This window comes from Ambystoma mexicanum, chromosome 9 (assembly GCF_040938575.1).
Source record: "Ambystoma mexicanum isolate Mex_15411 chromosome 9, UKY_AmexF1_1, whole genome shotgun sequence".
In the NCBI taxonomy this organism is placed as follows: Eukaryota; Metazoa; Chordata; class Amphibia; order Caudata; family Ambystomatidae; genus Ambystoma; species Ambystoma mexicanum.
The window spans coordinates 17,499,007-17,523,603 of record NC_090931.1 but is presented as its reverse complement, the minus strand read 5'-3'; the positions used below and the strand labels follow the sequence as shown (position 1 = coordinate 17,523,603).

At 46.7% G+C, this 24,597-nt stretch overlaps 1 protein-coding gene across 1 annotated transcript in view; it reads right to left on the bottom strand.

Annotated features, from left to right (window-relative positions):
• The window catches only part of CRTAM (cytotoxic and regulatory T cell molecule), a 237,065-nt gene that overhangs the window by 41,112 nt on the left and 171,356 nt on the right, over nucleotides 1-24,597 (bottom strand). The window contains exons 12-13 of the mRNA XM_069614085.1: nucleotides 20,648-20,704; nucleotides 8,196-8,333 (exon numbers count right to left, since the gene is read on the bottom strand). Of these exons, the coding sequence (XP_069470186.1) occupies nucleotides 8,196-8,333; nucleotides 20,648-20,704 (195 nt within the window). The remainder of the gene's footprint in view (nucleotides 1-8,195; nucleotides 8,334-20,647; nucleotides 20,705-24,597) is intronic.

The window sequence follows — 24,597 nt, the reverse complement described above, 5'->3', positions numbered from 1 at the left end:
ACCTGGGTCAGCTACCCAGCCCACCAACTATTTCACTAGCCTTGCTTAGACGTCCTCAGCAAAGGATGGATGAAGACAAGGAGCTCAACAGTTTGTGTCTGCTTGGGCGCGATTGGGCTACACACCTGTTCTTCCGCCCTCACACACCAGGAAGAGATCACCTTATGTCTCCTGCCACCACAACCCGTCCCCATCCTCTGCAAGGATCACACTGCCAAGTGTCGGAGCTGCCGTGGACAGTCACCGTGACGAATCTCATCAACACCCCCATGCACCCCTACCACATGCCCTAGCTACATCCACCTGCCCCCTTATGATGATTCAAACCAGCTCTATGGTCGCTCACGCTGCCCACATTGCTGGCCTTATGTTCTACAATGAGTTTTCATGATCTTTTATCACAGAATTCTGATTCTCACCCACCTCCTCCCACATCTTAGACAGCCACCCACCTCGTGGTTACTGTATCCAACATACTGTCTGCACTCCTGTGGCAGCCATCGATAAGATTGATTGGTCCTATACGGTAGGTCCTCTCACCTGGACCTCCTGGGGCCCCCGGCTAAGCCCCCTGCACTGTCAGTCTCCTCCGTCATTCGACCAATGAAGCGAGTGCCAGTTGCTGCTTTTGCCGCCATCTTCATTCCTCTCTCACTCCTGCCACTGACTCTCACACAGACACAGCCCTTGCTAACTTTCACCTCTCCATCTCCAACCCTCTGGACATCCTTGCCCCCGTCATGAGGATCTGCATGATGTCTGCCTCCAAGCGTAGCACCAGGTATGACGCTGGCCTGGCTTCTCTGAAATGCAAGTGCAGAGCAGGTGAGTGGAAGTGGGAGGCCTCAAGCACATCTACTGACAGACCGGCCGGCCGTCTACTCCAAAGGCATTACCTACTCTCCATCCACTCAAAGAAGAAGGCGTATATCTAAGCCTGCCTCTCTGGGGCCACTAACAACACAGCTCCCCTTTTCAAAATCTGTAAGGAACTCGCCAATCCTACTGCAGTCTCCATTTTGCTTCTGCCTTCCATGACCCTCTGCGCTTCACTGGCCTCTCATTTCATTCCTAAAACTCTGGACATCCTGTTCTCACTTTCCTCTACACCACTCCCTTCTCCCTCACCTGCTCTTTGCCCTCCCTTGGCCGCCCTATCCCTCCCCTCCTACTCCTTTTTCTCTCCCATTGCACCTGATGAGGGCTCTAGACAAGTCCAATCTATGAAAGTATCATCCAAACAGGTGCTCCCCTGCACCTCCAGTGCTATCAAAGACAACATTGCCTCCCTTGCTCCAGCCTTGGCCGATTTCTGTAATCACCCCTTTGCCACTGGCTCCTTCCCGCTACTCCTCAAGCACTCCCTTCTGCACCCTCTCTTCACCTCCTGCCTGGATAACTACTGCCCTATCTCCATTACCCCCTTCCTGGGCAAACTCTTGGAGCAGCTGGCCATCTCCCATCTTATCCTCCACACTCAATCCATTGGTTGTCTCCACGACCACCAGTCTCGCTTCAGAGCAGCCAGATACACGGAAACTGCACTCCTACTGCAATACCCTCAGCATCACAGACCTGGCTCTGGACTGGTTGACATCCTTCCTCTCTGACTGACCTTGCCAGGTCCAACTGGGCCCTTTCCTCTCCTCCACCTCACTCTTCACATGTGGTGTCCTCAGGGCTCTGTCCTCTTGCCATGGCTTTTCACCATCTACCTTTCTCCTCTAGTCCCTTTGATCGCCACCTTCTCTCCTACCTTCCAGTGTTATGCAGACAACATGCAGCTCTCCATCAAGCTTCCCTCCACTGCCTTCTCTTCTTCCTCTCTCATTCCTGACTTTCTGTCTGCTGTTTAGGCATGATGCACTGCTAACGATCTCTGCTTTAATGCCAGTAAGACTGAGATCCTTCTCATTGGGACCCCAGCGCCCTTCTTCCCTCCCTCTCTCTGGCTGCCCTCCATGGGCCCCCTCCCCCGACCCTACTATGAGGTAAAAAACTTTGGTGTCATCTTCAACCCCTCTCTCTCCTTCTCTCCTCACATCACAGACCTCGCCAAGAAGGCCCACTATCAGCTGCACCTCCCTTTCCTCACCTTCCTCCAGAAACTCAATGTCTACAGAGCTCTGGTCCTCTCCAGGCTGGACTACTGCAATAGCCTCTTCTTCAATCTGTCTAATTCCTCCCTTTGCCCTTTCAACTAATCCAGAATAGGACTGCAAGACCTATCCTTGGCCTCGAGCCCAGGGACTGCATCTCTCCAGCTCCAAAATCTCTCCACTGGCTCCGGGTTGCTGCAACGATCAAGTTCAAGACCCTCTGCATCATCGATTATCATATTTGACTCCACACTTTCCTTCTCCGCACACATCTCTGACGTCTCTAAAAAGTCAAATTCCGTACTAGGGGTGTCACGGTATTAGTTTTATGACGGTACAATAACCTTCTTGCCAAATGACGGTATATCATGGTTATCGCGGTATAGCAGGTGGAGTTAACTAATCTTAACAAATATTTTCTAAAAGGTCATAAATTGTCAGGTTTATCATCACAAACAAAACCAGGCACCCAGGGCCAGAATTGGGCTTTTCAACATACTTTCCACTGAAATGCCACCCCTTTCTTCCACCAAACACACACACATGTGGCGAGGAGGAGGGGCGGGGGGAGCCCTGCTGTGACTGGCAAAGCAAACTGAATAGCTTTTCTTAAGTGGTCATTTAGGCTTTTAGCTTCCCCAGTGGCTACTGGTGAAGATGAACATGTTGCCATCTTGATAATCTGCATGCCACAGATCAATGGAGTCTGATGGTAGTATACGCTTGTGCGCATACACACACACACGCACTCTCTCTTTACGTTACAGCCTTTAGTTTACTTGCGGGCCAAAAGGTGTTCAGTAATCACAGACATGTTACCCTTTGGTATGGCAGCAGGGAATACCCACAGAGATGATTACATTTCACAGTGTGACTTATTATATGTAAATTCAATGAAAGAACCAGGCAAATCCCCCATTGTCATATGTTTAGAAAACATTATCCATTATAAATATATAAACCCCAAAGCCACCAACCCAAAGTCCCGGGAGGATAGCTCAGCGGCAACGTGCGTGCCTTGGAAGCAAGACAACACGAAGCAACACAGGTTCGATCCCTGGGTCTGCGCTTAGAAACCTCTGGGTGCTTGAGTGCGTTATAAATGCGCAACAAAGACAAAAACAATTACGCAACTAAATAAACAAAATCAATTTCTTTAACAGCGCCTCGATGCCCGCAGGCTGTGTGAGTGCTTTAAAAAAAATGTACATAAAAAAAACCTCTTCCTTCTTGGCACTGTATTTATTCTTCCTATTGCCAACATATTGCTTTTGTGTCAGGCAGGTGTGGTTTATGGAATGGCATTAAAAACTGCTCAAACTGAAACTACTTAGCAGACGGCACATCTAACAGTGCAAGACCAAGACTGTGCAGCACTTGCTTACTGCAGCCTTTCCAAATCAGATTGAAAAGCCCACTTAACGGTATGAACGGTATACCGGTATAAACAATGTGACGGTTATTATTGTTCAATTAAGTGGTTCACGGTATCTTTAACGGTATACCGTAATACCGTTACATCCCTATTCCGTACTACACCTCCTTACAGGTACTCTGCCTTTCCTCTCCTTCCCCCAGAAGCTCAAAGTCTCCCAAGCTCTGGTTCTCTCCAGGTTGGACTATTGTAACAGCCTCTTTCTAAATCTACCTGCCTCCACTCTCCGCCCTTTACAACTAATCCAGAACAGGACTGCAAGACTTGTCCTTGGCCTCAAGTCCTGTGATCGTATCTCTCCAGCTCTGAAATACCTTCATTGGCTCCCAGTGGATGCAAGGATTACATTTAAAACCCTCTGCATTGTCCAGAAGGCTTTATGGGGCCTGGGACAGAAATGCCTTCAACTATCCCTCCGTAAATACCTCCCTTCTCGAGCCTTTCGCTCCTCTACATCTAACTTCCTCAGGGTTGGGCGTTTTTCAAAGAAACAAGCTGGGGGTAGATCTCTGTCCTTGGCTGGGGCCTCCATTTGGAACAGCCTCCCAGCCACCCTGGAACTTGAGGAGAACCACCTCCGGTTCCGGAAGCACCCCAAGACCTTCCTCTTCGCTTCTGCCTTTGCCCCTCTTCTCCCCTGCTGATTTGTTTCTCTCTCTCGGCACCCTGCACCTGGCCACCCTCTGTCCTTCGCGACAAGGTACCTGTACACCTTGCCACCCTCATGCACTGCCTTTGGGCTGCCCTTGGCACTGGGATCTGTACCCATACAGTCCCCCACTCTTCCTCTGCACTTATGAGATATACCCTATCTGACTAATCATGCACTTGCCACGTGTCTGGCTGCACTACCTTCTTGTCTGCATTTATTTATTTATTTATCACACTTATTATTTATTCTGTTCTCTTCTCTGTCCGCACTTTCCACTTCTCCCCCTCCACGCACTTTACCCCTTTTCCCTTTTCCATGCACTTGCGCGTTTTTATTGTAAATGGGCCTAGTAAGATCGTATTTTTGTTCTCCCCTGTTCCCCTCCCTTTGCTTGTTCACGATCTGAAACACTTGTGTATGAGGACGATATAAATAAAATATCATATCATATCCACAAGTCTTTCTGGAGCCTGGGACCGCACTGCCTCCAACTTTCTCTCCCTAAATACCTCCCTCCCTGAGCCCTTTGTTCTTCTAGCTCCAACTCTCTGCAGATCAGGCGCTTTTCCAAGCATAATGTGGGGGTAGATCTCTTTCCTCCGCAGGTGCCTCCCTTTGAAATGGCTTCCCTGCCCGACTTGAGATAGATCGCTTTAAGTTACAGAAGCTTCTCAAGACCCTCCCTTTCTCTTCCTCCTTCCCTCTCCCCCACCCCTGCTAATGTCCCCCTTACCTCTTTTTGACTCGCTGCCTGGTTCCTTTTGATTTGTACAGGGCACCTGGCCCTCCCTGACCAGTCTCCCCTGCACTTCGTCTCCCCCAATGCCGCCCTCCCAAACTACACTTGCTCTTCCCGGGGTCCCTCCCCCTGCACTAGCCTGGCTGGTCCTGCACCCCTTGAGTCCTTCCAGCCACTAACCACACACTTAGCACGTGGACCTTCTTTCCCTTGCACTCTCTGCATTCCCCTGGCCCATGTCCACCTGGCCTCCCCTTAGCACTCGACAAACTCATGGGCCCTGTTCCGCCTGAATGGCACTTCCCCCTCCCATCTCCCCCGCACTTCTTGTTACTTCCTTTGCACGATCCAAATGCCACAAGGCCGAGTAGGACCGTTTTTTGTTTTTCCTCTTCCCTGTCCCCCCTCCTTCTTTTGTCTTGATGCGCCTTCAAACACCTTTGCTGAATAGGCGCATTATAAATACCCAATAAATAAATAAAATAAAATAAATAAATCTGGTGCCCACAACTAGCTCTTTTGCATCCCTCTCAACCCGGTTCCCCCTAAAACAAAACGATCCATTCACCTTCCACTTCATCTACAGGCCTCCTCACGGGAGTCATCAGCGACTTCTCCAACCTTCTCCAACCTTCTCTCCTCCATAACAGTTCCCTTCTCTAATAAGCTCTTTCTGTGATGCTTCAGGGTCCGTGTCTCAACCAGCAAAACACCTGCGAGACTCGTTACTCTTCCTGACCAACTTCATGGACTTCAAACAAATCGTACCCCCCCCCTCACATAAGAAATGCCACATGCTCGATCTCACCTTCACCTCCTCCCTGCTCATGTCCTGCATTGACCCGCTTCACCGGCCACGTCGTGATCCGGCTACAGAAAGGCTAAACACAGAGTGATTGAACGCTGCTCTCTCAGGACCTTCCCAACAGACACTCGAGAGGCAACCTTTGCGACATTCCCCCATCACAGGGAATTCCTGGGCCCTTCTGGAACCATTCAAGCACTACGCCAAGCAGGTTGTCGATGCCCACGTGCCCGTAAAGCCTAGCCCATCCGCTGCATGGTACACACCCAATCTCACCTCCACTAAATGCTTGATTAAGTCATTGGAAAACCAGTGGCGCATAAACCGCAGCTCAGTGGATCCACATCCGTCAAATCCCTGTGTACTAAATGCAGACACATAATGGCCAAACCCAATTGCCTTTACCACGCCTCCGCCATCCAGGCAGCCTCTCACAGGACCGAAGCCTTATTCAAAGTGTCCCAGCACTACGGCAAGCCCACACCTGAAACCCAGTTGCCAGCTTCACAGGTACAATGAGGCGTAGTCCATAGCAGCCACAGAATCAATCCTTTGTAGTAAGCACCATGAACACAATCAGAACAAAATGGACAAAGGGCTGCTTTCCACCCCCTCCCGCACACTCCCTTTCATTGTAAAGTTTGTAGAAAAAGTTGTTATGACCCAACTATTGGCCTCTTCAATGACTACCAAGATGGCCAGCGTGCAAGTGATGGACGACGCATTGCAATTCATCGAGCAGTGCAACTCGTGCCTCTTCTTCCTCTTAGGCCTCTTGGCTGCACTTGATACCATTAACCATCTGACACTTTTCGAAGTCTTGTCTGACAGAATGGCTTCTTTGGGATCATTCTAAAATGGTTTGCATTCTAACATCTATATGGAACCTCTGGGAATTCGCCTAAAAGACCGCAACACAACCATTCATCAATTTGCCAACTATACCCAGTTGTACCTCAAGGCCAAAGGCTGTGTGAGTGCCTGGCCACCATCCAAATCTGCATGTCAAATGCCTACCTTAAACCCACAAAGGCCACATCATGCTCATTGGTCCAAGCGTGGCTTGGCGATATGCAACTGCAAGGATTTACCCACAGCTGTCACTCAGCCAAATTCCTAGTCTTCATAGTTGACAGCAGCCTCTCCTTCCAAAAGCACATAGCCAAAAAAAGCCCAAACGGCCTGGAAAAAGATTGCCGCACTATGCAAATCCAAACCTTAATCCCACCTTTCGACCTGCACAGTGTATCAGGCTCTCATGATCTTCTACACAGATGGGGGAAACACCCTCCAATTCTCACAGCCAAGCATCTGACCGCCCCCCTCCAAGGCTGTCCACCATGCCGCAGCACAGTTCATTAGAAGACGCCCGCAAATTCGACCACATCTCTTTCTGCCTGAGTGAGCTTCCCTGGCTCCCATTCCCCTCCAGTCTTGATGTGCACCCCAACATAACTTGTGGATAAACTCCATGCCTCGGGAGGCTCCAGCACCTACTCTAGCAAATTCTTCAAAAGGTACTGTGCAGTGTGTGGGGTGCCTGAGACTGTGGGGCATTTTTTGCTTAGGTGTGAGAGACATGTTGTGGAGAGAGAATTGATGAGGGTTCGGTTGTCTGCGCTGGGTGTGGCTGAGATGAGTGGGAAGGCTTGCTGGGAGGTGACGGGGTGAGAGGCAGGAGGAGGAGCAGTGTGTTGTTGGATTTTGTGAGACAGACGGGGCGGTGGGAGGAGTTGTGAGTGTATGTGGGCTATGTGTTGATTGGTGGGTTAGTGCACATCATCCTATTGGAGGGGAAGCGCCTGCGTGGGTCCGCCCACACATTCAGTAATTTAGAAGAAGAAGAAGGTTGTAGCCAAAGGTGGCCTGCATATAGAGGTCCTGCAAACATCTTTCTCCTGCCGAGCCCCCGACCCTCAAGAAATGTATGTCTGCAGACTCGCAACACACCCATTATCCTCCAGTTCCACAAAATGCTAAAAACATCACGGCTAAATCCATGGTTTCCACCCTTCCGCCAACAGTACTGCACACCGGTCCACAAACGCCATGCTCGATGCTGCCCTCTACACTCTGCGAAGCACCCACTGCTCTCCAGCTAGGTTTCTGCTAGAAATGATGACTCACACCTGGATGATTCACATGAAACCACACAGCAGGTAGCACCCACACGGGAACAGTCAGCACCAGCAGCCCCAGTGCATTTAGACACGAGTGGAACCTGCACTGGGCTCACTGGGTGCTCAGCATGTAGTGATAAGGATGGCATGCATTTGGGATCTGCACTCCTGCTATCTGTGGGTTCACGAGCACCGGTGGCATGTACGCCTTCACTCGAAATCCATAGAGTAGTCCAAATAAGGGCAGGGACGGTGCTCACACCTCTTTGTGTACCCAATAAGCCCTCTCATTAGTTCTTACACACCTGAATCTTAGCAAACCTGGGCTCCCGCGCGGCCACCTACCTTTTCTCCATGTTTGATGCGCTTTCCTCAGCTTCATTGTGAACATGTGGATGATGAAGAGAAGGGTCAGAATCAGGAAGCCCACCAGGATGACCAGCAGAATGCCATTTTTGCTCATGCCCTCCATCTTGTACATCTCTGCAATTGAAAAGAAGACTCTTGTTGTAACAGGATTCAGGAGTGAGCACTGCTGGAGAAGGGAGTGTGAAGCGTGGTCCAGTGCGGCAGGCCCGGGTTTGGCTGCAAGTGGCAGGAAGGGCCTATAGAGCAGTACATTCCCAAGGACACTGGGCTTAGTGCCGGAGCAGAGGTCGCAGGGGTGAGCCCGACACATCCCAGATAATGCCGCAGGACTAGCGGCCCTGCATGGATAGCCCTTGATCTACCTCTAGCCCCTCCCCCATCTTGCATCTCTTCTTGAGACTATCAAGCAAAATATGGACATTTGAAACTTCTCCTTTGAGTTTAGCCCCTCCCTCCACTCCTCCGACCGCAAACTCCTCTTGCTTCTATTCCTTTGCGCTCCCTTCCAGACTACTCTTTTCTACAGGAGTGGGGATGGAGGGCTGCGCCACAATTTCCCCTTCCTTCTTATACTAGTTACGGACAATGGGCATCCAAATCCATGTTTCGTGGTTCTTACTGGCCACTTAGCCGTAGTCCATGGAGAGCAAAGGAATAAAACTCAATAATACGTTGCCTCCTGAGCGATGCTTTAAACCCGGCCCTCGGTACCTGCACTTCTTATTCTTGAGCATTTCAATGTCTGCACTTCTCAAAGCCTGAAAGAGAGTACCAGTACTCAACTATGCGTCTAGGTGAAAGTCAACGCTTTTCACTGGACATTATCGCAACTTAAAGGACTGAGGGTCTGTAGCCTTTGCTGGGGAATATATCACAAGAGGGGGTAGCCGCCTAACGATAGTTGAAGCATACTCATGGTTCTGTATGCCATTATTAGAAAAAAGAGGTGGTTGTGGTGTTAACAGAGATCACCACTGGTACGTACTTGTGACTAAGTCTAAGGGACACCATGGGGTAGAGGCTACAGGCACATTCATTTGTACATGTAAGCACATAACTGAAAGAAAATAGTAAGCTTTACGTAGTGCAAATTTATTACAACAACAAGCTCTAGGTATCAGGCCAACAACAATCAAGGTAGGGTAACTTGATACCTTAAGGAGCAAACAAATAACATTATTAAAGCATGTACCCTAAAAAGGTCTTCTGCAACATTGAGGTTCCAGCAGTGTGAAGAGTATGGGAATCAAGAAAAATCAAAAGATGACATAGAAATTCATTTACAACAGTTTGATAAGGTGCACAATAAAAGTAGACTGCAGTGAAACATAAGCAAATCTGATAGGCACGAATTTCTAGTGCAAGCGTAAATATCTAGAGGAGATGCTCGTCCCTAGTCTGTTCACTATAGATGACCGGAATGTCTGGCTTGGAAGCTCAGTGAGGGCGCTTCTTTTTTTCATTGAAAGCGCTGCTCCTGAGCTTTTGGGTGTATCTACGTAACCGCAGACACCTGAGTGCGGGACGCTGAAATCTAGAAATTCCTTTGTATACATGTTAGTGTTTCAAATGTAGTATTTGTACAACATTGATGTGGTGTCCGCACATGCCCAAGTCACATGAGTGAGGGGGGACCCGCCTCACCTGACGAGGGACAGATAGGGATTTAATAAAAAAGCAGTGATGGCCGGAAATGGGCGGAGCCGAGTACGATCTGAACGTGTGTGGTGCTATTTTGTTAGCGCTCCGCATTCCCAGTGACTGCGTGCACAGCGCACTTCTGGCCTCCCTGCTAGCATCCGGAGGCCAGAGAGGAGGTATCACACTTCAGATCATGATTGCAGAACATATTACATAAATGGATACATTATTACACAAGTAATTTCAAGCTCAAAATCATAAAGGACATTTTACAGCTCAACAGCAAAATGACTTTTTATTCAAACCTAAGTTCTCTTGAATCTCTTTAGAAATGTGAAATACTACAGTTAGTTAATAGCAAACGCCAATTGCAGCGTTTTAGTTATCTCTATCTTGTCGCTCAAAAATATCATTAACAATTTGAGAGTGGTTCTCCATAGCCCCGTTGAATCTCGGCACTTAGCACAGGGCCATCATCTTCTTGTATATTACTTGATATCCTGTAATGCCGCTTTGATAAAACGTTGTGTCATCTCAACAATTCCTGCTGCTGAGATAAGATTACTAGCAAACGCGATTGCCGTTTGCTATTAAGTATCTGTAGTATTTCAAATTTCTAAAGAGATTCAAGAGAACTTAGGTTTGGATAAAAAGTCATTTTGCTGTTTGTTTGCATTTCTTGTAGTAGGATGAGACAGGTTGATTCCTATACGGAGGTGTGAATAGGATTAATCCAAATCTCTCTCTCTCTGTTATGTATAGCTACTACAACCAGAGATAGAGGCCGAATGATTACTAATTAGAATCATGTGTATTTACATTAACAGTCCAAATTAAATAAATAGGGAATGGTTAAATGCGTATATCTCTAATATGGTGTATTATATTTTATCTTTTAGGTGGTGTAACTCGCCCTACTTGGTTAAATGGGAATGATGTAATTCTCATATATGGTCCTGAAGAAGGTTGCTTTATTGAGTGGACGAATCTATGGCAGTCCAAATAGTCAACCGAAACATATGTAGACTTTTTTGATTCCGTGGAATTGAATAAACACAGATAGTACCATCTGCTATGGAGGTGGAGGACAATTGCACTGTGAATTAAATTGTATGTTGACCAATCGGTTAACAAACCAAGTGTGATTTATACATGTTTTAAGATATTGAATGGATGGTAGAAGTGAATGTGTGTGAGTTAAATTGGAATAAGATTTTGAGATATGTTTTTTTTTAATTTATTTGTTCATTTGTGTTTAATCGTGATGAACAATTTTTACAAACTTAGTGCATGTTTTCCTTTGTTGTCACATTTCCCTTTTTTTTGCTAATGCGGCCTTGAGGAGCTCTGTCCTCTTTGTACCAGTTTTGATCTGCGGCCTTTCCGTCTAGGTCCAAATCATACAAATATTTTGCTGTTGCTAATGTCAGCGATGTGGAATCTCCGCTCATCATCCGATTCCACTGAACATTGTCAGTTGTCGTCTGATGTTTGAGTCTGTGTGGCCGAAGATAAATTGTTCTTAATTTATCTGTTCCTGGACAGAGAAGGAGTAGATGCCGCACTGTCTCGATGTTTTGTGTAACTGAGCAGTAACGGCATGTGTTGTTTTCAGCTTGTTTTCGGAAATATAAGACTTCGTTCGTCTTTAGGACGTTCAGGCGTGCTCTTAAAAAGATTGATCGCAAGTGTTTATTCAGAGATTTCTTTAGATAAGTTCTCACCTCGTCTATTTTTTGAGTGTTGAATGTCAGATGTGATGAGGATGTGTATTCACTTGCTTTATCCAGTGTATCGATCCAGTCTTGAGTTTTCAATCTGTCCTTGATTTTTCCAGGGATTTTTTCGATGTCCCATTCCGAACACCTGATTTTTTCGGCCAGGTCGAGTTGTTTTTCGTACCATGTGGTCAACACCTGGGTCTTTTCACTTACCATTTCTCTGTAGATGATGTCTAAGATTTCCGGGCGAGGAGTTCTCAGTATTTTTCCCAGGAATAAAAGACTGTTTCTTTTGATCACGTATTTCATTGAAGACAGACTTAGCTCTCGTCTGATTACTGCTATAGGTGTCGAATTAGGCAGCTTCAGTACTTTACGCCAAAATAGGCCCTTGAGTCTGTCTCACAGTGTGGCAGGAAGTTGTAGCATCACTTCGGCTCCATATGTTATTGCCGGCGTGGCTTTTGTTTTGAAAAAGTTTATCACCGGCAGAAGCGTAAATTTGCTATATTTTCTGTCTAGAATCTGAGCTTGTGCTGCAAGTGTTTTTGTCTTTGCGAAAAGATGTTCCTGCATAGAAATTTCAATTTTGCTGCGGCAGATTTTGACTCCCAGGTATGCGAAGCTTTCTACTGTTTCCAATTTCACGGAATTCACGAACCAATGGTGTTTTTTTGTTGCTGATTTTGGCTTTTCGATGATCATGATCTTCGTTTTGTTTGTGTTGATATCCAAATCGTTTTATTTTAGGTAGGCTGAAAAGCTGTCTAGTTGGCGTTGTAGGCCTATGGCAGTTTGGTCCAACAAGATTATATCGTCGGCGTAGAGCAACCTTGTAACCTTGGATTCACCTATTTTGGGAGGAAAAGAACGGATGTCGTTTTCTGGATCCACAATGTCGGCCATATAGGCTTTGTATAAGGCAGGGGCCAAAGGGCAGCCTTGCTTGACCCCTCTTGTTGTCTTCATGGCTTTTGATAGTAGGCCGGCCCCGTTTAACCTCACTCTCACCGAAGTTTCACTTTATAGCGCTCTGATCGGTGCTATTATGGAAGGGGGACATTTTGATCTTTCAAGTTTCTTCCACAGTCTTTTTCTATTTACCCGGTCAAAAGCTTGCACTAAGTCTATGGAGGCAATGAATGTTGATGATTTGCCTTCCCAAGCTCTTGCCTTCAAAATACTGATCATCATGATGTTGATCGATGTTCCCAGGTTCTTTTCAAATCCAGATTGGAACGGGTCAACCGTTTTGGCTTCTTATTGCCATTCTTTCAGACCATCCAGAATTAGTGATCCGAATAGCTTCCCTATGACGTCCAGTAAAGCTATCGGCCTGTAGTTCTTTGCATCACTCTTTAAACCCTTTTAAAAAATTGGGACGATACTAGCTGTTTTCGAGGTTTCCGGGATAGAACTTGTTTCAAGGCATGGATTGAATATCTCCATGATCAAAACAGCCCAGGGTTTATATTTTTTTCACAATTATTGCTTTGTTGTAAGTGATTGACCAGTCACTCTCGCCCTTGGTTGTCGCTTCGTCTTCTCCAGTGGTTTCAGATAAATTGTTAAAATGTTGCACCCATTTTTCCTCGCTGACACTATTTGAGATAGTCGTGTCCGTTATCGCAGTTGAGTTTTTAACTAGAGACCAGAAGTCTTTGGAAGATCTTCCGCAGACTGCTCTCAGCATAGTCTCTGCATCATGTTGGCAAGGCTTTAGAAATGGTATTTTATAATTGTATATGATAATAAATTAAATTGGAATTTAAAGAGTCACATTTATTGGTATTTATGAAAAGATAAATGTATAATATGTACCATTCCCTAACCCACTTCTTAGGTGGCCTGGGAAAGGCCATCGCTTTTGGATCCCGACCCTGGGGGTGGAGACGTGAGGGAGGATCACCTGGGTGGAGGCACTTGGGGAGTGGGGAGTGGGGAGAGGATGTCTTTGTGTGAGACACAGTATCCCCCTTTCCCTTGTAAAAAGGAACCCTATATACCCCATGCCTTTATAGGCTATCATCAGTCTTTGTCAAAACCCTCAGCCCTGATCCCCACTGGCAAGCCCATTGGCCAGGTGGAATCAGGGCTCGGATCACTAATAAGGCCTGGCATCCACTTCTCAGGCCATCTTGGGGCCAGTCCTGGCACCTTTGGTGCCAGGCTCATCAGTAAGGAAAGACATCTGCTGGAGGAACTACTTTATTTAGGCTTTCAGCCAACATGGAGGCATCCACATAGCTTGATTCCTAGAACCAAGCTATGCGGTCTAGTGTTTTGGGTGTGGTGGCCCAGGGACTTCTTTACCTGGACTACTTTAGAGTGGCTATTTAAACCACACCTGAACAAGACAACACGCTTTGCGTTACTTTGCTTCTAGCAACGTGACGCTCACCGTGTCCAGCTTTCTCACGAGGCTGGTGAATTCCGGACCTGCAGAAAAACCAAGAACATCGTTAGCAGCAGAATCTTACCTGCATTCATCATCCTTCACTGCTCGCAGCTCCTGGGCAGCTCTGTTGGTGGAGTTCTCCGCCCGGATCGAAGGACCTGAGAAAAGGAGAAAGACATCATTAAAGGAGGTAGTCTTACCTGGTTGCTTGCTTTTTGGCCGACATAGCTCCGGAACTCCATCTGCGCTGGGAACTCACCGCGACCTACGAAAAGAGAAAAGCACAGGTCAGTGAGGACAAGACATCGCTGCGCTACGCAAAGCGCCTCCTTACCACATCACAGCGCTACAGTGCGCCATCATCTCCCGGTGAGAACCAGCACATCCAGTACTCCAAGCGGACACTCTGTGCTCCTAGGGAGATAAAAAAAGAGACATTTAGAACAGAGAAAAGGCATGCAAGAATTACAACGCCATCAATCGCAATAAGACCTACCTGAAAGACACTACAAGGGCAGCAGTCAGTGAAGTAACTGGACCGCCCACGCCCACAAAAGACAACGCACCCCTGCCCAGAGAGCAGGACGGAGAGCCCACCAATTCCGACAACCAGGTGAGAACAGAACCTGGAGGGGCTGGAAACACAAGGGAGGTGGGGGAAAACTTACCTTGGTCGCCCAGTTCTGATATAGTCTTCATTTCCAGGCAGAATCCCATCGACACCGAGACCGAATGTTCCCGGGAATCATTGGGAAGGGCACCAACGACCAACTGGCTGGGTGGCGTCCCCGTGGATACCAGGTGAGCGTAAAAGTCTTGGGACCTTTCTGCCACCCAAAGTGTCCCACATCCATTTCCCTTTAAGAGTGAGATGAGGAAGAAACAACTGGGAGTAATGCACACTTCCACTCATTCACACCACTTTGGTACTGAGACGAGGAAGAGAGTTATGGAGGAGTACTGTTGTAAAAGTCAGGCATGTCCAGCTGTAACGCTCACCTGATTCCCGCAGAGGCGCCGGTCTTGACTGGGTGAATGCCGTATCTTCAAAGGTGATGTGTAACACACGGTTGGCTCTTTGGGCTGGACCTCTGTGCACTGTATGTCTGACTCGAAGATTAAGATGTCTGCAGATAGAAAATATGGGATTAATGAACTGGGGTTATTGGGTGCCTCTCTCCTCTTCCCTTTCTCTTCTCCTGTAGAACCCCAAAGGTTAACGCCCTCACCTTAGGTAAGTGAACGCCGAGCTCTCCATCTGCCTCGGGGCAGGGTGCCGTAACCAGTTTCTTCACTGGATAAGGGTGCAGGCCTCTTGACCTCAGAGGACTGCTGTCCGTCGTTAACTGCACGAACGGTAAGTTCTGGGCACTTCAAATGTCTTAAAAGTCTTTTGTAATGATATCTCTTGTTTTGCAGGGTTCCGGCGATGGCGGATGGCGGGCTGAAGAGAATTGAGGATCGAACCCGCGTGAGGAATAGAAGCGCCTGGAAGCACGTAAGTAAGCGCTTGTAGCCTGCTTCACGATGCGCACTAACTGTCCCTTTTATCTTGCAGGTACAAGTTCGGAGCTTTAGAGAAGCTGAAGGGTGCTGGAATACCCACTGGATTCGGCGTGGGAAGGAGTAATGGCACGTGAGTAATAAAGTTGCCCAATGTCTTTAAACGCACCTTCTTTTGTCTTTCAGATGCGGGATGCAGCGCCGAAGACCTCCGGAGCGTGTGAAGAGCTGGTGAGCTTTTGTCTTTCAGATGCCGGAATGCAGTGCGAAGACCTCCGGAGCATGCGAAGAGTAGGTAAGCCTTTGTCTTTCAGATGCCGGAATGCAGCGCGAGGCGTTGGTGACAGCCGATGGACCAGGTAAGAGATGTGCTGCCACTGAAGACCGTAATGCTAACCTGTTCTTTCTTGTCTTTATAGGTGTTGCTGAAGACTGGATTCAGGATGGTAAGCCTTTGTTCCCTTAGGCCCAGGATCAGAAGCAGAAGACACGATGAGCGTTCTGCTGCAGAGAATGCAGAATAACGCAAAGCAAGATTCATCCATCGGGTGTGGTTTAAATAGCCTCCTGTAGTGCTTAGGTGTCTCCTTCCACAGCCACGCCTAGGTAAGAAAAGAGTTCCTGCTTTCCAGAAGAGTTCCAGTGTTCTGAACCTAGGGAGTGGCTCCTGCCCCACCCAACAGGAAAAGTAGTTCCAAACAGAAGAGGATCAGAGGCTCAACTGGCAGGCAAGTAAGCAGCATGGTCTGCTGCAGGTAAGTCCACCCAAGCATTATGAGCCCGGCGCTTCCAGTGCTGGGACTGGGCATCTTTATGAGCCTGGTGCCACTGGCGCCAGGACAGGGTCCAAAAGGTCCCAATTGGGACTGGCTGGCACTCAGAACCGGGGTTATGGGTCTGCTTCCAAGGGAGTTGGGCAAGTCCTGATCTTTTGGAAGCAGAGATCATGACACCAGCTAATTGGCTTAATTATGGTCAGGCAAACAAAGTGAAGGACTTACACCTGAAACCACTTGACAGGCCCCAGGTGTATAAAAGGAATAACCACCCAGCATTTGAAGAGAACCATCTGGGAAAGAACCATCTGGGAAAGAACCATCCGGAAGATAATCATCTGGGAAAGAACTATCTGTGGGTTAACGATCCGGGAAAGAACCATCCAGGAGAGAACCATCCGGGGAAGAACCATCCAGGAAAGAACCATCTGGAAAAGAACCATCCGGGAAAGAACCATCCAGGAGATAACAATCCGGGAAAGAACCATCCGGGAGATAACCATCCGGGAAAGAACCATCAGTGAGAGAACCATCTGGGAGAGAATCATCCTCGAGTGAACCGCCCTGGTGTTAACCATCCAGGAAGGAATGCAGCGTGCAGAGACAGAGTGGGCTGTAGGGGAACCGGCTGGAGTGAAGGCAGGTTGAGCAGGAGTGCAGAAAGGATGCCGGGGCCAGCACAGGCCATGCAATGGTCAAGAAGCCTGCTCTTCCCTTTCACCAGTGTCCACAGCAGGAGCTGTGGGGCACTGAAGGCTCCCAGCCACTGCAAGCCATTGGTAGCCTCTGCTATGGAAGAGCGGGTCTACGCACAGCTAAAGCCAAGGATGTCAAGTGCTGCCCAAGAAGTACACGTGAGGAACAGGGAGAGCTGAAACAAGTGGAGAAGCCACATCAAGAGGCCAGGAGGAGTTTAAACAGGCTGGTGGGTGTAAGAGAAGGGAATACTCATACCGGGGCGCTGCAGGGCTGGAGAAAGGCATATTGGCATATTGGCATAGCGAACACACTAAGAATTGTTATGGAAGATTAAATTAAATGTTGTTGAATGCCGAATAAGCTGCAAATTGGCATAAGTACTTTTAAGAGTGCTATGAGCATCCAGGATCACGGATAAAGCTGAGAAGGGTTATAAGTATTCCTGAGAGTGATACACGCATTGTTGAATGCCGGAGAAAGATGAAAAGTATTATAATACTTTTTTGTGAATGCTGCAAGCATTGTTGAATACTGAACTAACCGAGAGGCGTGATGAGCCTACACGAGGTATACAGCACGAGGTTGAAGCAAGGGATGAGCCCTTATGAGCAAAGTGAAAGCCAGGTGGTGTAATAAGGGGACACCGTGGAATGTGGTATGTGAAATACACGTTGTGGCAAAGCCAAGAGAAGGCCAAGGAGAATCTGACATCAGTGCTGATTGATATATCTGAGAATACAGAAGTATTTGTATTTGTATTTGTTTATTTATAACGCGCAGACCATCAGGCCAGGGGGCATCAGTGTGCAATTTGTACAGGGTTGCAAGAAAAGAACATACAGGCAGATAGATTACAATAAAAGTATACCAATACAACATAATAACAATCTTACTAATTACATATATTACACATGGAACAGTGTCCCTAGACTCCGCACAGGAAGTATCCCTGAGGTAGTTGGGAAGGTAGCAGACCGGAAATCGTGCTGGGGAACAGGCGGGCTGAGTAAGTAGGACAGATGTCTAACAAGTATATAACAAGTGCCAAGGGTTATCAGTTGCGTGACCTTTGGTCGGTGGCCCGTGTAGTCCCACAACTGCACCTAGACCGAGTGGCCCCTATTTTCAAAGTGTCAAGGAAAGCAAATGTGAAGAAGCGTGTACTGAGCCACAGTTACTTGTGCATGAGAAATACACAGAGAAAAAAGGGAACCTTTGTGAACTATTAAAAAGCCTGAACGGTTAAGAAGTTGAAATGGAATTATTGTGAAAGTCAAGGGACTTGAACTGATTGGTGTTTTAAAATTCAGAAGAGCTGATCTCTTGGGGAAGGGAACCCTGGAACATTGTGAACTGTGGTGAACTCTTGGGGAAGGGAACCCGGAACATTGTGAACTGTGGGGAACTCTTGGAAAAGGGAACCCCAGAACATTGTGAGCTGTGGTGAACTCTTGGGAAAGGGAACCCGGAACATTGTGAACTGTGGTGAACTCTTGGGCAAGGGAGCCCCAGAACTTTGTGAACTGTGGTGAACTCTTGGGGAAGGGAACCCGGAATATCTTTCACGTCTAGAAACAAGACTGATATCACTTACATCACAGGCCAGCATTTTAATGCATAAATATGGCAAATTTTCAATATTACCTGCTTGGCATTTTTGGACGGCAAAAATCGTCCCAGCATTATTATATGGGCTAGAAACTTTCCAGGACATTCCATCTCCTCAGTTTACAAAATGGGAGGGGAGATATTGGCGTCGCATTTTGCACTTGCCAAACTGCACTCCAGTTGCTTGGATAAGGTACAAGCTAGGATTGATTTCATTACAGGCACTTTTCAACCGGCGCAAATGCGCCTTTTTTAGGAAATGTTTACTGTCTACCACATCGCAAGCCTTATTAAAATCTATTTCATCATACCTGTTTTCAAGCAAGCACCTGTTCATTAAATCATGCTTAATGTCCTGTTAATGTCCTGTTATCGTGTGGTAATTGAAGCAGAGGTCTCATTAGACCTTTTACTTCATAATCCAGATAAAGCGAAACTGAAAATATACTATGCAGACTGGATTGCCACCCGACATGGATGTCTTACATATTGTGATGCCGACCCAAATCGATTTCCCCACAAAAAAATGCGCACATTGCCCACATACTTAATACGATGTCCTTCGCCTAGGTATCGGCATTTCATTTTGAAATTGCACTTTAATTTGTGGGGCACTAAAGATCTATTGGCAAAAAGAAAACTGTTAAGCCAGTCGGAAAATATTTGTCGTTTTTGCACATTGAGGGACACCTGTGAAACCATGAGGCATCTAATCACAGAATGCTCTGTCCTTCGTCCATTGCGTGAAGTACATTTTGCACGACATTGCAACTATTTACAGCTAGCATCCCAAGATCTGTCCTGGTCTTTAATATTGGGTTCAGGATATTTGCCACTACAGCTTGCTACTGTTAGTTTTCTTGTAAATTTACATCTTGAACCCAAGTGAATTGATTTGTGCTATATTCATTTGGCTTATGATACTTACTGATTAATTAACTAACGTTGCTTTTTATGAATTTCTGTAAAATTCTTTTTCTCTTTTGTTCAATTTAAGTTCAATTGTAGATTATAATGTTTTAAATGTCTAAATGTTTATGTATTGTATTTACATTTGAAAGGTTGATTAATTTCAACTAAAAAAAAAATAAATAAATAAAAATATTGGGAACTGTGGTGAACTCTTGGAGAAGGGAACCCAGAACATTGTGAACTGTGGTGAACTCTTGGAGAAGGGAAACCGGAACATTGTGAACTGTGGTGAACTCTTGTGGAAAGGAGCCCCAGAACATTGTGAACTGTGGTGAACTCTTGGGGAAGGGAGCCCTGACACCTTTTGGAAGTGTTCTAAACTTGGGGAAGGGGAGCTGAACGTGAGCCATCAGCTGGAAGAAGCTCAGTACTTTGTTTTGATCACTTTTTCTTTTTATGCAGACATGCCCACACATTATATACGGTTAGTTGTGAGGGCAAGTATAGGTTTTTGACACAGACAGACTTTTATGTTGAACTTCCTGACACAAGCTATCCTTAGTTTTCTTTAAGTAGGGAAATCCTACCTTAACATAGGGCAAGTTAGGCCTTACTCATCCTGACATTTCAGACAACTAAAACATCTACTTTAAAGGTTGAATCTGGTGTCTGTGTTTTACTTCATGATACCTTCAGAGGAAGCAGGTATGTTTTGAGGCTCTTTCTGAAAGTGGTGATAGAGGGTCCAACGTGTATGTGAAGAGGTAGGGTGTGCCATGCCCTGGGCACCCAGAGGGCAAATGCTTGTTTTTCTGTGCATGTGAGCTGGCAGAGTGGAATGTGTAGAAGGTGTTGGCTGGTTTTGCTGATGTTTGTGTACATGATGGGTTTGAGTTTGTTGTGAAGGTAAGGTGGGGATTTGAGGGGGTGGTTGAGATCTGGAGGGATGAGTTAGTGTTTGGGTGGATGGAGGTGGTACTCAGTTTATGGACCCCAAAAAGACTAAAGGTTGAATTAGCCCTACTGGGATTTAAGCCTTTCATTTGCAGGTTGAACACAGCTCTCAGCTACAAAAGCTTAACTCATTGAGCTATCTGAACTGCTGTTTTGACTTTCATAATTTACGTTTGAACAGTAGAGTAACCATACAGTAAATGCTGAGGTACGCACCTGTCACCGTGTTCTGTACAGAGGTGATCGTTTCTGGACTTGACAGCGTTTCTTTCACTGAATATTAAGAAATTGTTATTCAGTGAGCATTTCAGAAAGTACAATATCACATTGACAAATATTTAATTCAACATGCACCGTGGTGGTTTATTTGTGTCACTTATCAAGGCATGTCTTTTACTATTCACTCCTACCTTCCTGAAGGCATGAAACAGGTACTCGGAGGTAAAAGGTGCATTTACGGTTCGTGGCACATTAGTAAAGTGCACCACTCTCTAGTGCTGACCCTAGGGTGTGCGCCTCAACCAAAGACCGGTGGGCTTGCTCCATCCCCAAAACCAGCCCACAGGAAGACCCCTGAGAGCCCGTTTGGACTCGGATGTGAGGAAGAGTCTGCGGAGGCCAGGGCCCCATTCCTGGGGAGACTGGTGCTTATGGTAAAAACGTGTTATTTCAAAAAGCTTTCACTTGTAAAATGTCTCCTAATTGTGATCTGGGGCAGAAAGGGATATTTTCCTGGGACCATGGGGTACATAGAAAGTATAGCATGTTATGTTACTGGGGTGTATACCCAACACCACAGCTGGTTGCACGGTCTCCAGGCACTCATTCTGTCTAACTCATACTTACACTCTAAAGTGCTTTCCATGTATGTTAGTGAGAATTCTCAGAATGTGCTAATTTTCCTTACCTTTTGAGACCCTAAGCAACTTTGCTGGATGTCTAGGATTTTATTTTTTTTACCTGGAAAGAGCGTGCGCCTTTTTTTCCCACTCTTCCATGTATTTTGTGTGTGTTTTACTTTTGTGTTCTTTGGTTATGTAGCATCATCTTTTTCTGTGTGTCACACAGCACCTTCAGTGCAGTGGCACAGGGTTGTCTTTCAGACTTCCCAAGTTTTAAATACCTGCTCTGGGACTGACTACCGTCTCCCAGAGCCTGTAAAGTTAAATTGACTTTACTAGTCTCTTTAAATTTACTGACCCAGCACACACTATCTTCCCATAGAGTGCTGGAGGGCTTGCCTAGCTTTCCCTGAGTCAAAACACTCATGTAACAGTAAAATGTTACCCTTTCCTACTTCAAATGGCTGGTGGCAGTGGTTTAGATCAAACTACCATGATTTTCCCAACCGCTAACAAAGGTAGCTAAAAATCGGGTCAGCCATGTTTTTAAATATGGTGCTCAAGACCTATCTGTAAAAACAGACTCCGGTCATCTTTTTTTGCGATTTCCTTTAGGAAAGGTCCTTCTTGTGTTTGTTTCTGCGTGCCAAACCAGGTCTGGTCCCTTTGTTCGTTAGCCTTTGGCAGTCTTCAGTGTTGAAGCCCTCCTCTGGCGCCAGGGTGTCTGGGGTGGACAGGATATGAGGGAGGTGCCCGAAACTCCCTGTGCTTAGTCTCCTAGGAGACTTGAATGCACTCTGGCGTGATTGGCCGGCTGGCTGCCCAGCAAGGACAGCCACCCTGCTGTGCGAGTGACAGCCAGGCTGGAATGAATGGGGGAAAACTGTTTAAAAGCAGGTCTCTGGGACATGGAAAGCAGAGTCGACCACTAGAACAAAAGAACCGAAGAGGAGAGGAAGGAAGAGGACTGCTGCAACTCCTGGATGACCAGTGAAGCTCTGCTGTAGATCAGAATATCCTGAAACTCCAACGACAGAGAAGCCCTTCAAGGGTAATTGCTTCCCTTGAGTTTGGTGGGAACAACCAACTCGCAAGCCACCTGGACACCATTCTATTTTGGTCGAATTGTCATCAGAGTGCTGTTAAAAACCGGATAGCCAGAGGGAAGGAAACCAGCTCGTAGACTTTAAGGCACTCACACCTTAAACTGACATCTTGCTACAGCTTTTGGCCTCATCCCTGGGCAGTGCAGGAACCTCTCGACATCCTCCTTCTTGTCCCCACGGCTGAAGCTCAGGAATGGCAAGATCTGCTCGAACTGCCAGGAACAACTGCCTCAGCTACAGCTTTCTTCATTGACAAGGTACTGTGCAAACGCGGTCCGGACATTTTTTCGGCCATCAAGAAAGTGCGTGAAACTTTCCTCAACTTCGAAGGCTCGTCCTTCCCTAAACATTCATCAAACTTTTCGCCTAGCCAAATCCTTTAAAAATCTGTGGCAAACACTTAACCGTTTGTAGTAAAAAGCATCTAGGCACTTGCGTTAACCTACTGAGCTATCTTGCATATATGTAGAGCTTATTCGAAGCGTGGAGGAAAATGCTGACCAGCAAGGCCTCTCGAACTGATTGAGCCAGCATGCTTGTGAGGGGTTAACTGTGAAGGCCCTTTTTGAGACATAAACATCTAGTTTTGCAAGAAGCCCTGCGCAGCCTTTACGAGCCAGGCACAGCCCTTCTCCACTGCACTCTGCGGTGTACTGATAACACAGGAATGTAGAAGGCGCTTCCCAAAACAACATAAACGGAGCCTGAGAGCCAAGACTGGCAGTTTCTAGTTGGATCTTTCCAGGCGAAAACATGTTTTGCTGCATGAAAGGTTGGGCCCAGAAGATTCTCGAAGAGCTAGTACGTCATAGTGATTGACATGCATCCCCTAATAAGAGATCTTTACCTGGGCCAGTTAGGGGGGGGGACTCTTCCTGGGCTGTTTGAGAGAAGCGTGCACGTAGGAAACAGCGCCTGGACAACCAGCCAGCACTAGAGGGCAGAGGCTCCTGTCGTTACATTCCACTCTGGTGCAGGCTTTCAGGGGCTAGGCCAGTTCCAGAGGAGTGGCGGGCTCTGTGTGGCGTGGGTCCTGGGTGTGGTTCTATCGTATCAGCATCAACGATTCCTAGGAGCGTAAGAATAATTGCATATTCATCTGTGACTGATCATTTCTATTACTCAGCTTGCACTTTAATTCCCATAGTATTGAAAACTGCTGCTTAATTCTGATTAGTTTATGGAGTAAATAAATGCAAGCATAAAATCTTCTGAGTGAGTGGCTTTCTTCCAGACTGAGTTCATTGTGTCTCGCATAGTTTCTTACTTGTGAAGGAAGGTGATTAGGAGTTATATTGCACTAAGGGCTGGCCCCAGAGGGGTGCTGTTTCCCTTTTCACTACACCGTTATATACCAGCACTGTGCTATCCTATACAAAAGACTCTGAACCATTGACTTTGGCCCAGGCCTATTGAGAAGAATTGCTGGTTGTATTTAACTGAAACCCTTTGCCCTGCCTATGAATGTATTTGGGCTGTCTTTTCTTATAACCTTGTCTTTTCCCTCCTTTATTAAGTATCTGAAGTGCCATTTTGCTCCTACTTCATTTTGAAGCTAAACTTGTTCATTTACTTACAGGTTGGATTTTTGTGGTGTATTGGTGTATGATATTGAGCTGCTTATGCCAGAGTAATATTTTCTAACTGACTGAGTAAATAAATGTATATTCTTTTACCAAGAAACCTTAAGTAAATGTATATTTGAACCACTGTATTTGTTGGTCCTTTGTGTAACTTGTTCTACTGCTCACTTTAAACTCTTGAGATTAGTCTGGCTGCTCAGCCATCGCTACCACTCTACTGTGTAGTATGGGCTTGTACCAAAGGTGAAATGGTGCTTACACGTGTAGTCCTAATTGCCTGTAGTGGTCCCCAGGGGCACTGCAGGTGATTCTGCCTCACACTAATGTGGCAAATATAAGCTTAATTCCAAACTCATAAATAGTTGGCATTTTAAAGTGTACGCCTCTAAAGTCTCCTCCACACTCATAATGGGTGCTTAGGAAAGGAAATACACCCCCATACATCTCTCCTGGCCCATGGGCTCCTCAGCACTGTGTCCTGTGCTTTCATCCACGCACGACTAGGTGAAGCGAGGTCCAGTGGGACTGCACCACGAACACCTTTGCTCATTGAGGTTGTAGTGTAATGTTACTCACATATACACAGGCCGGTACACACTGCCCCTGAGCTCACCTGAAAGAGTGCACAGCATCAC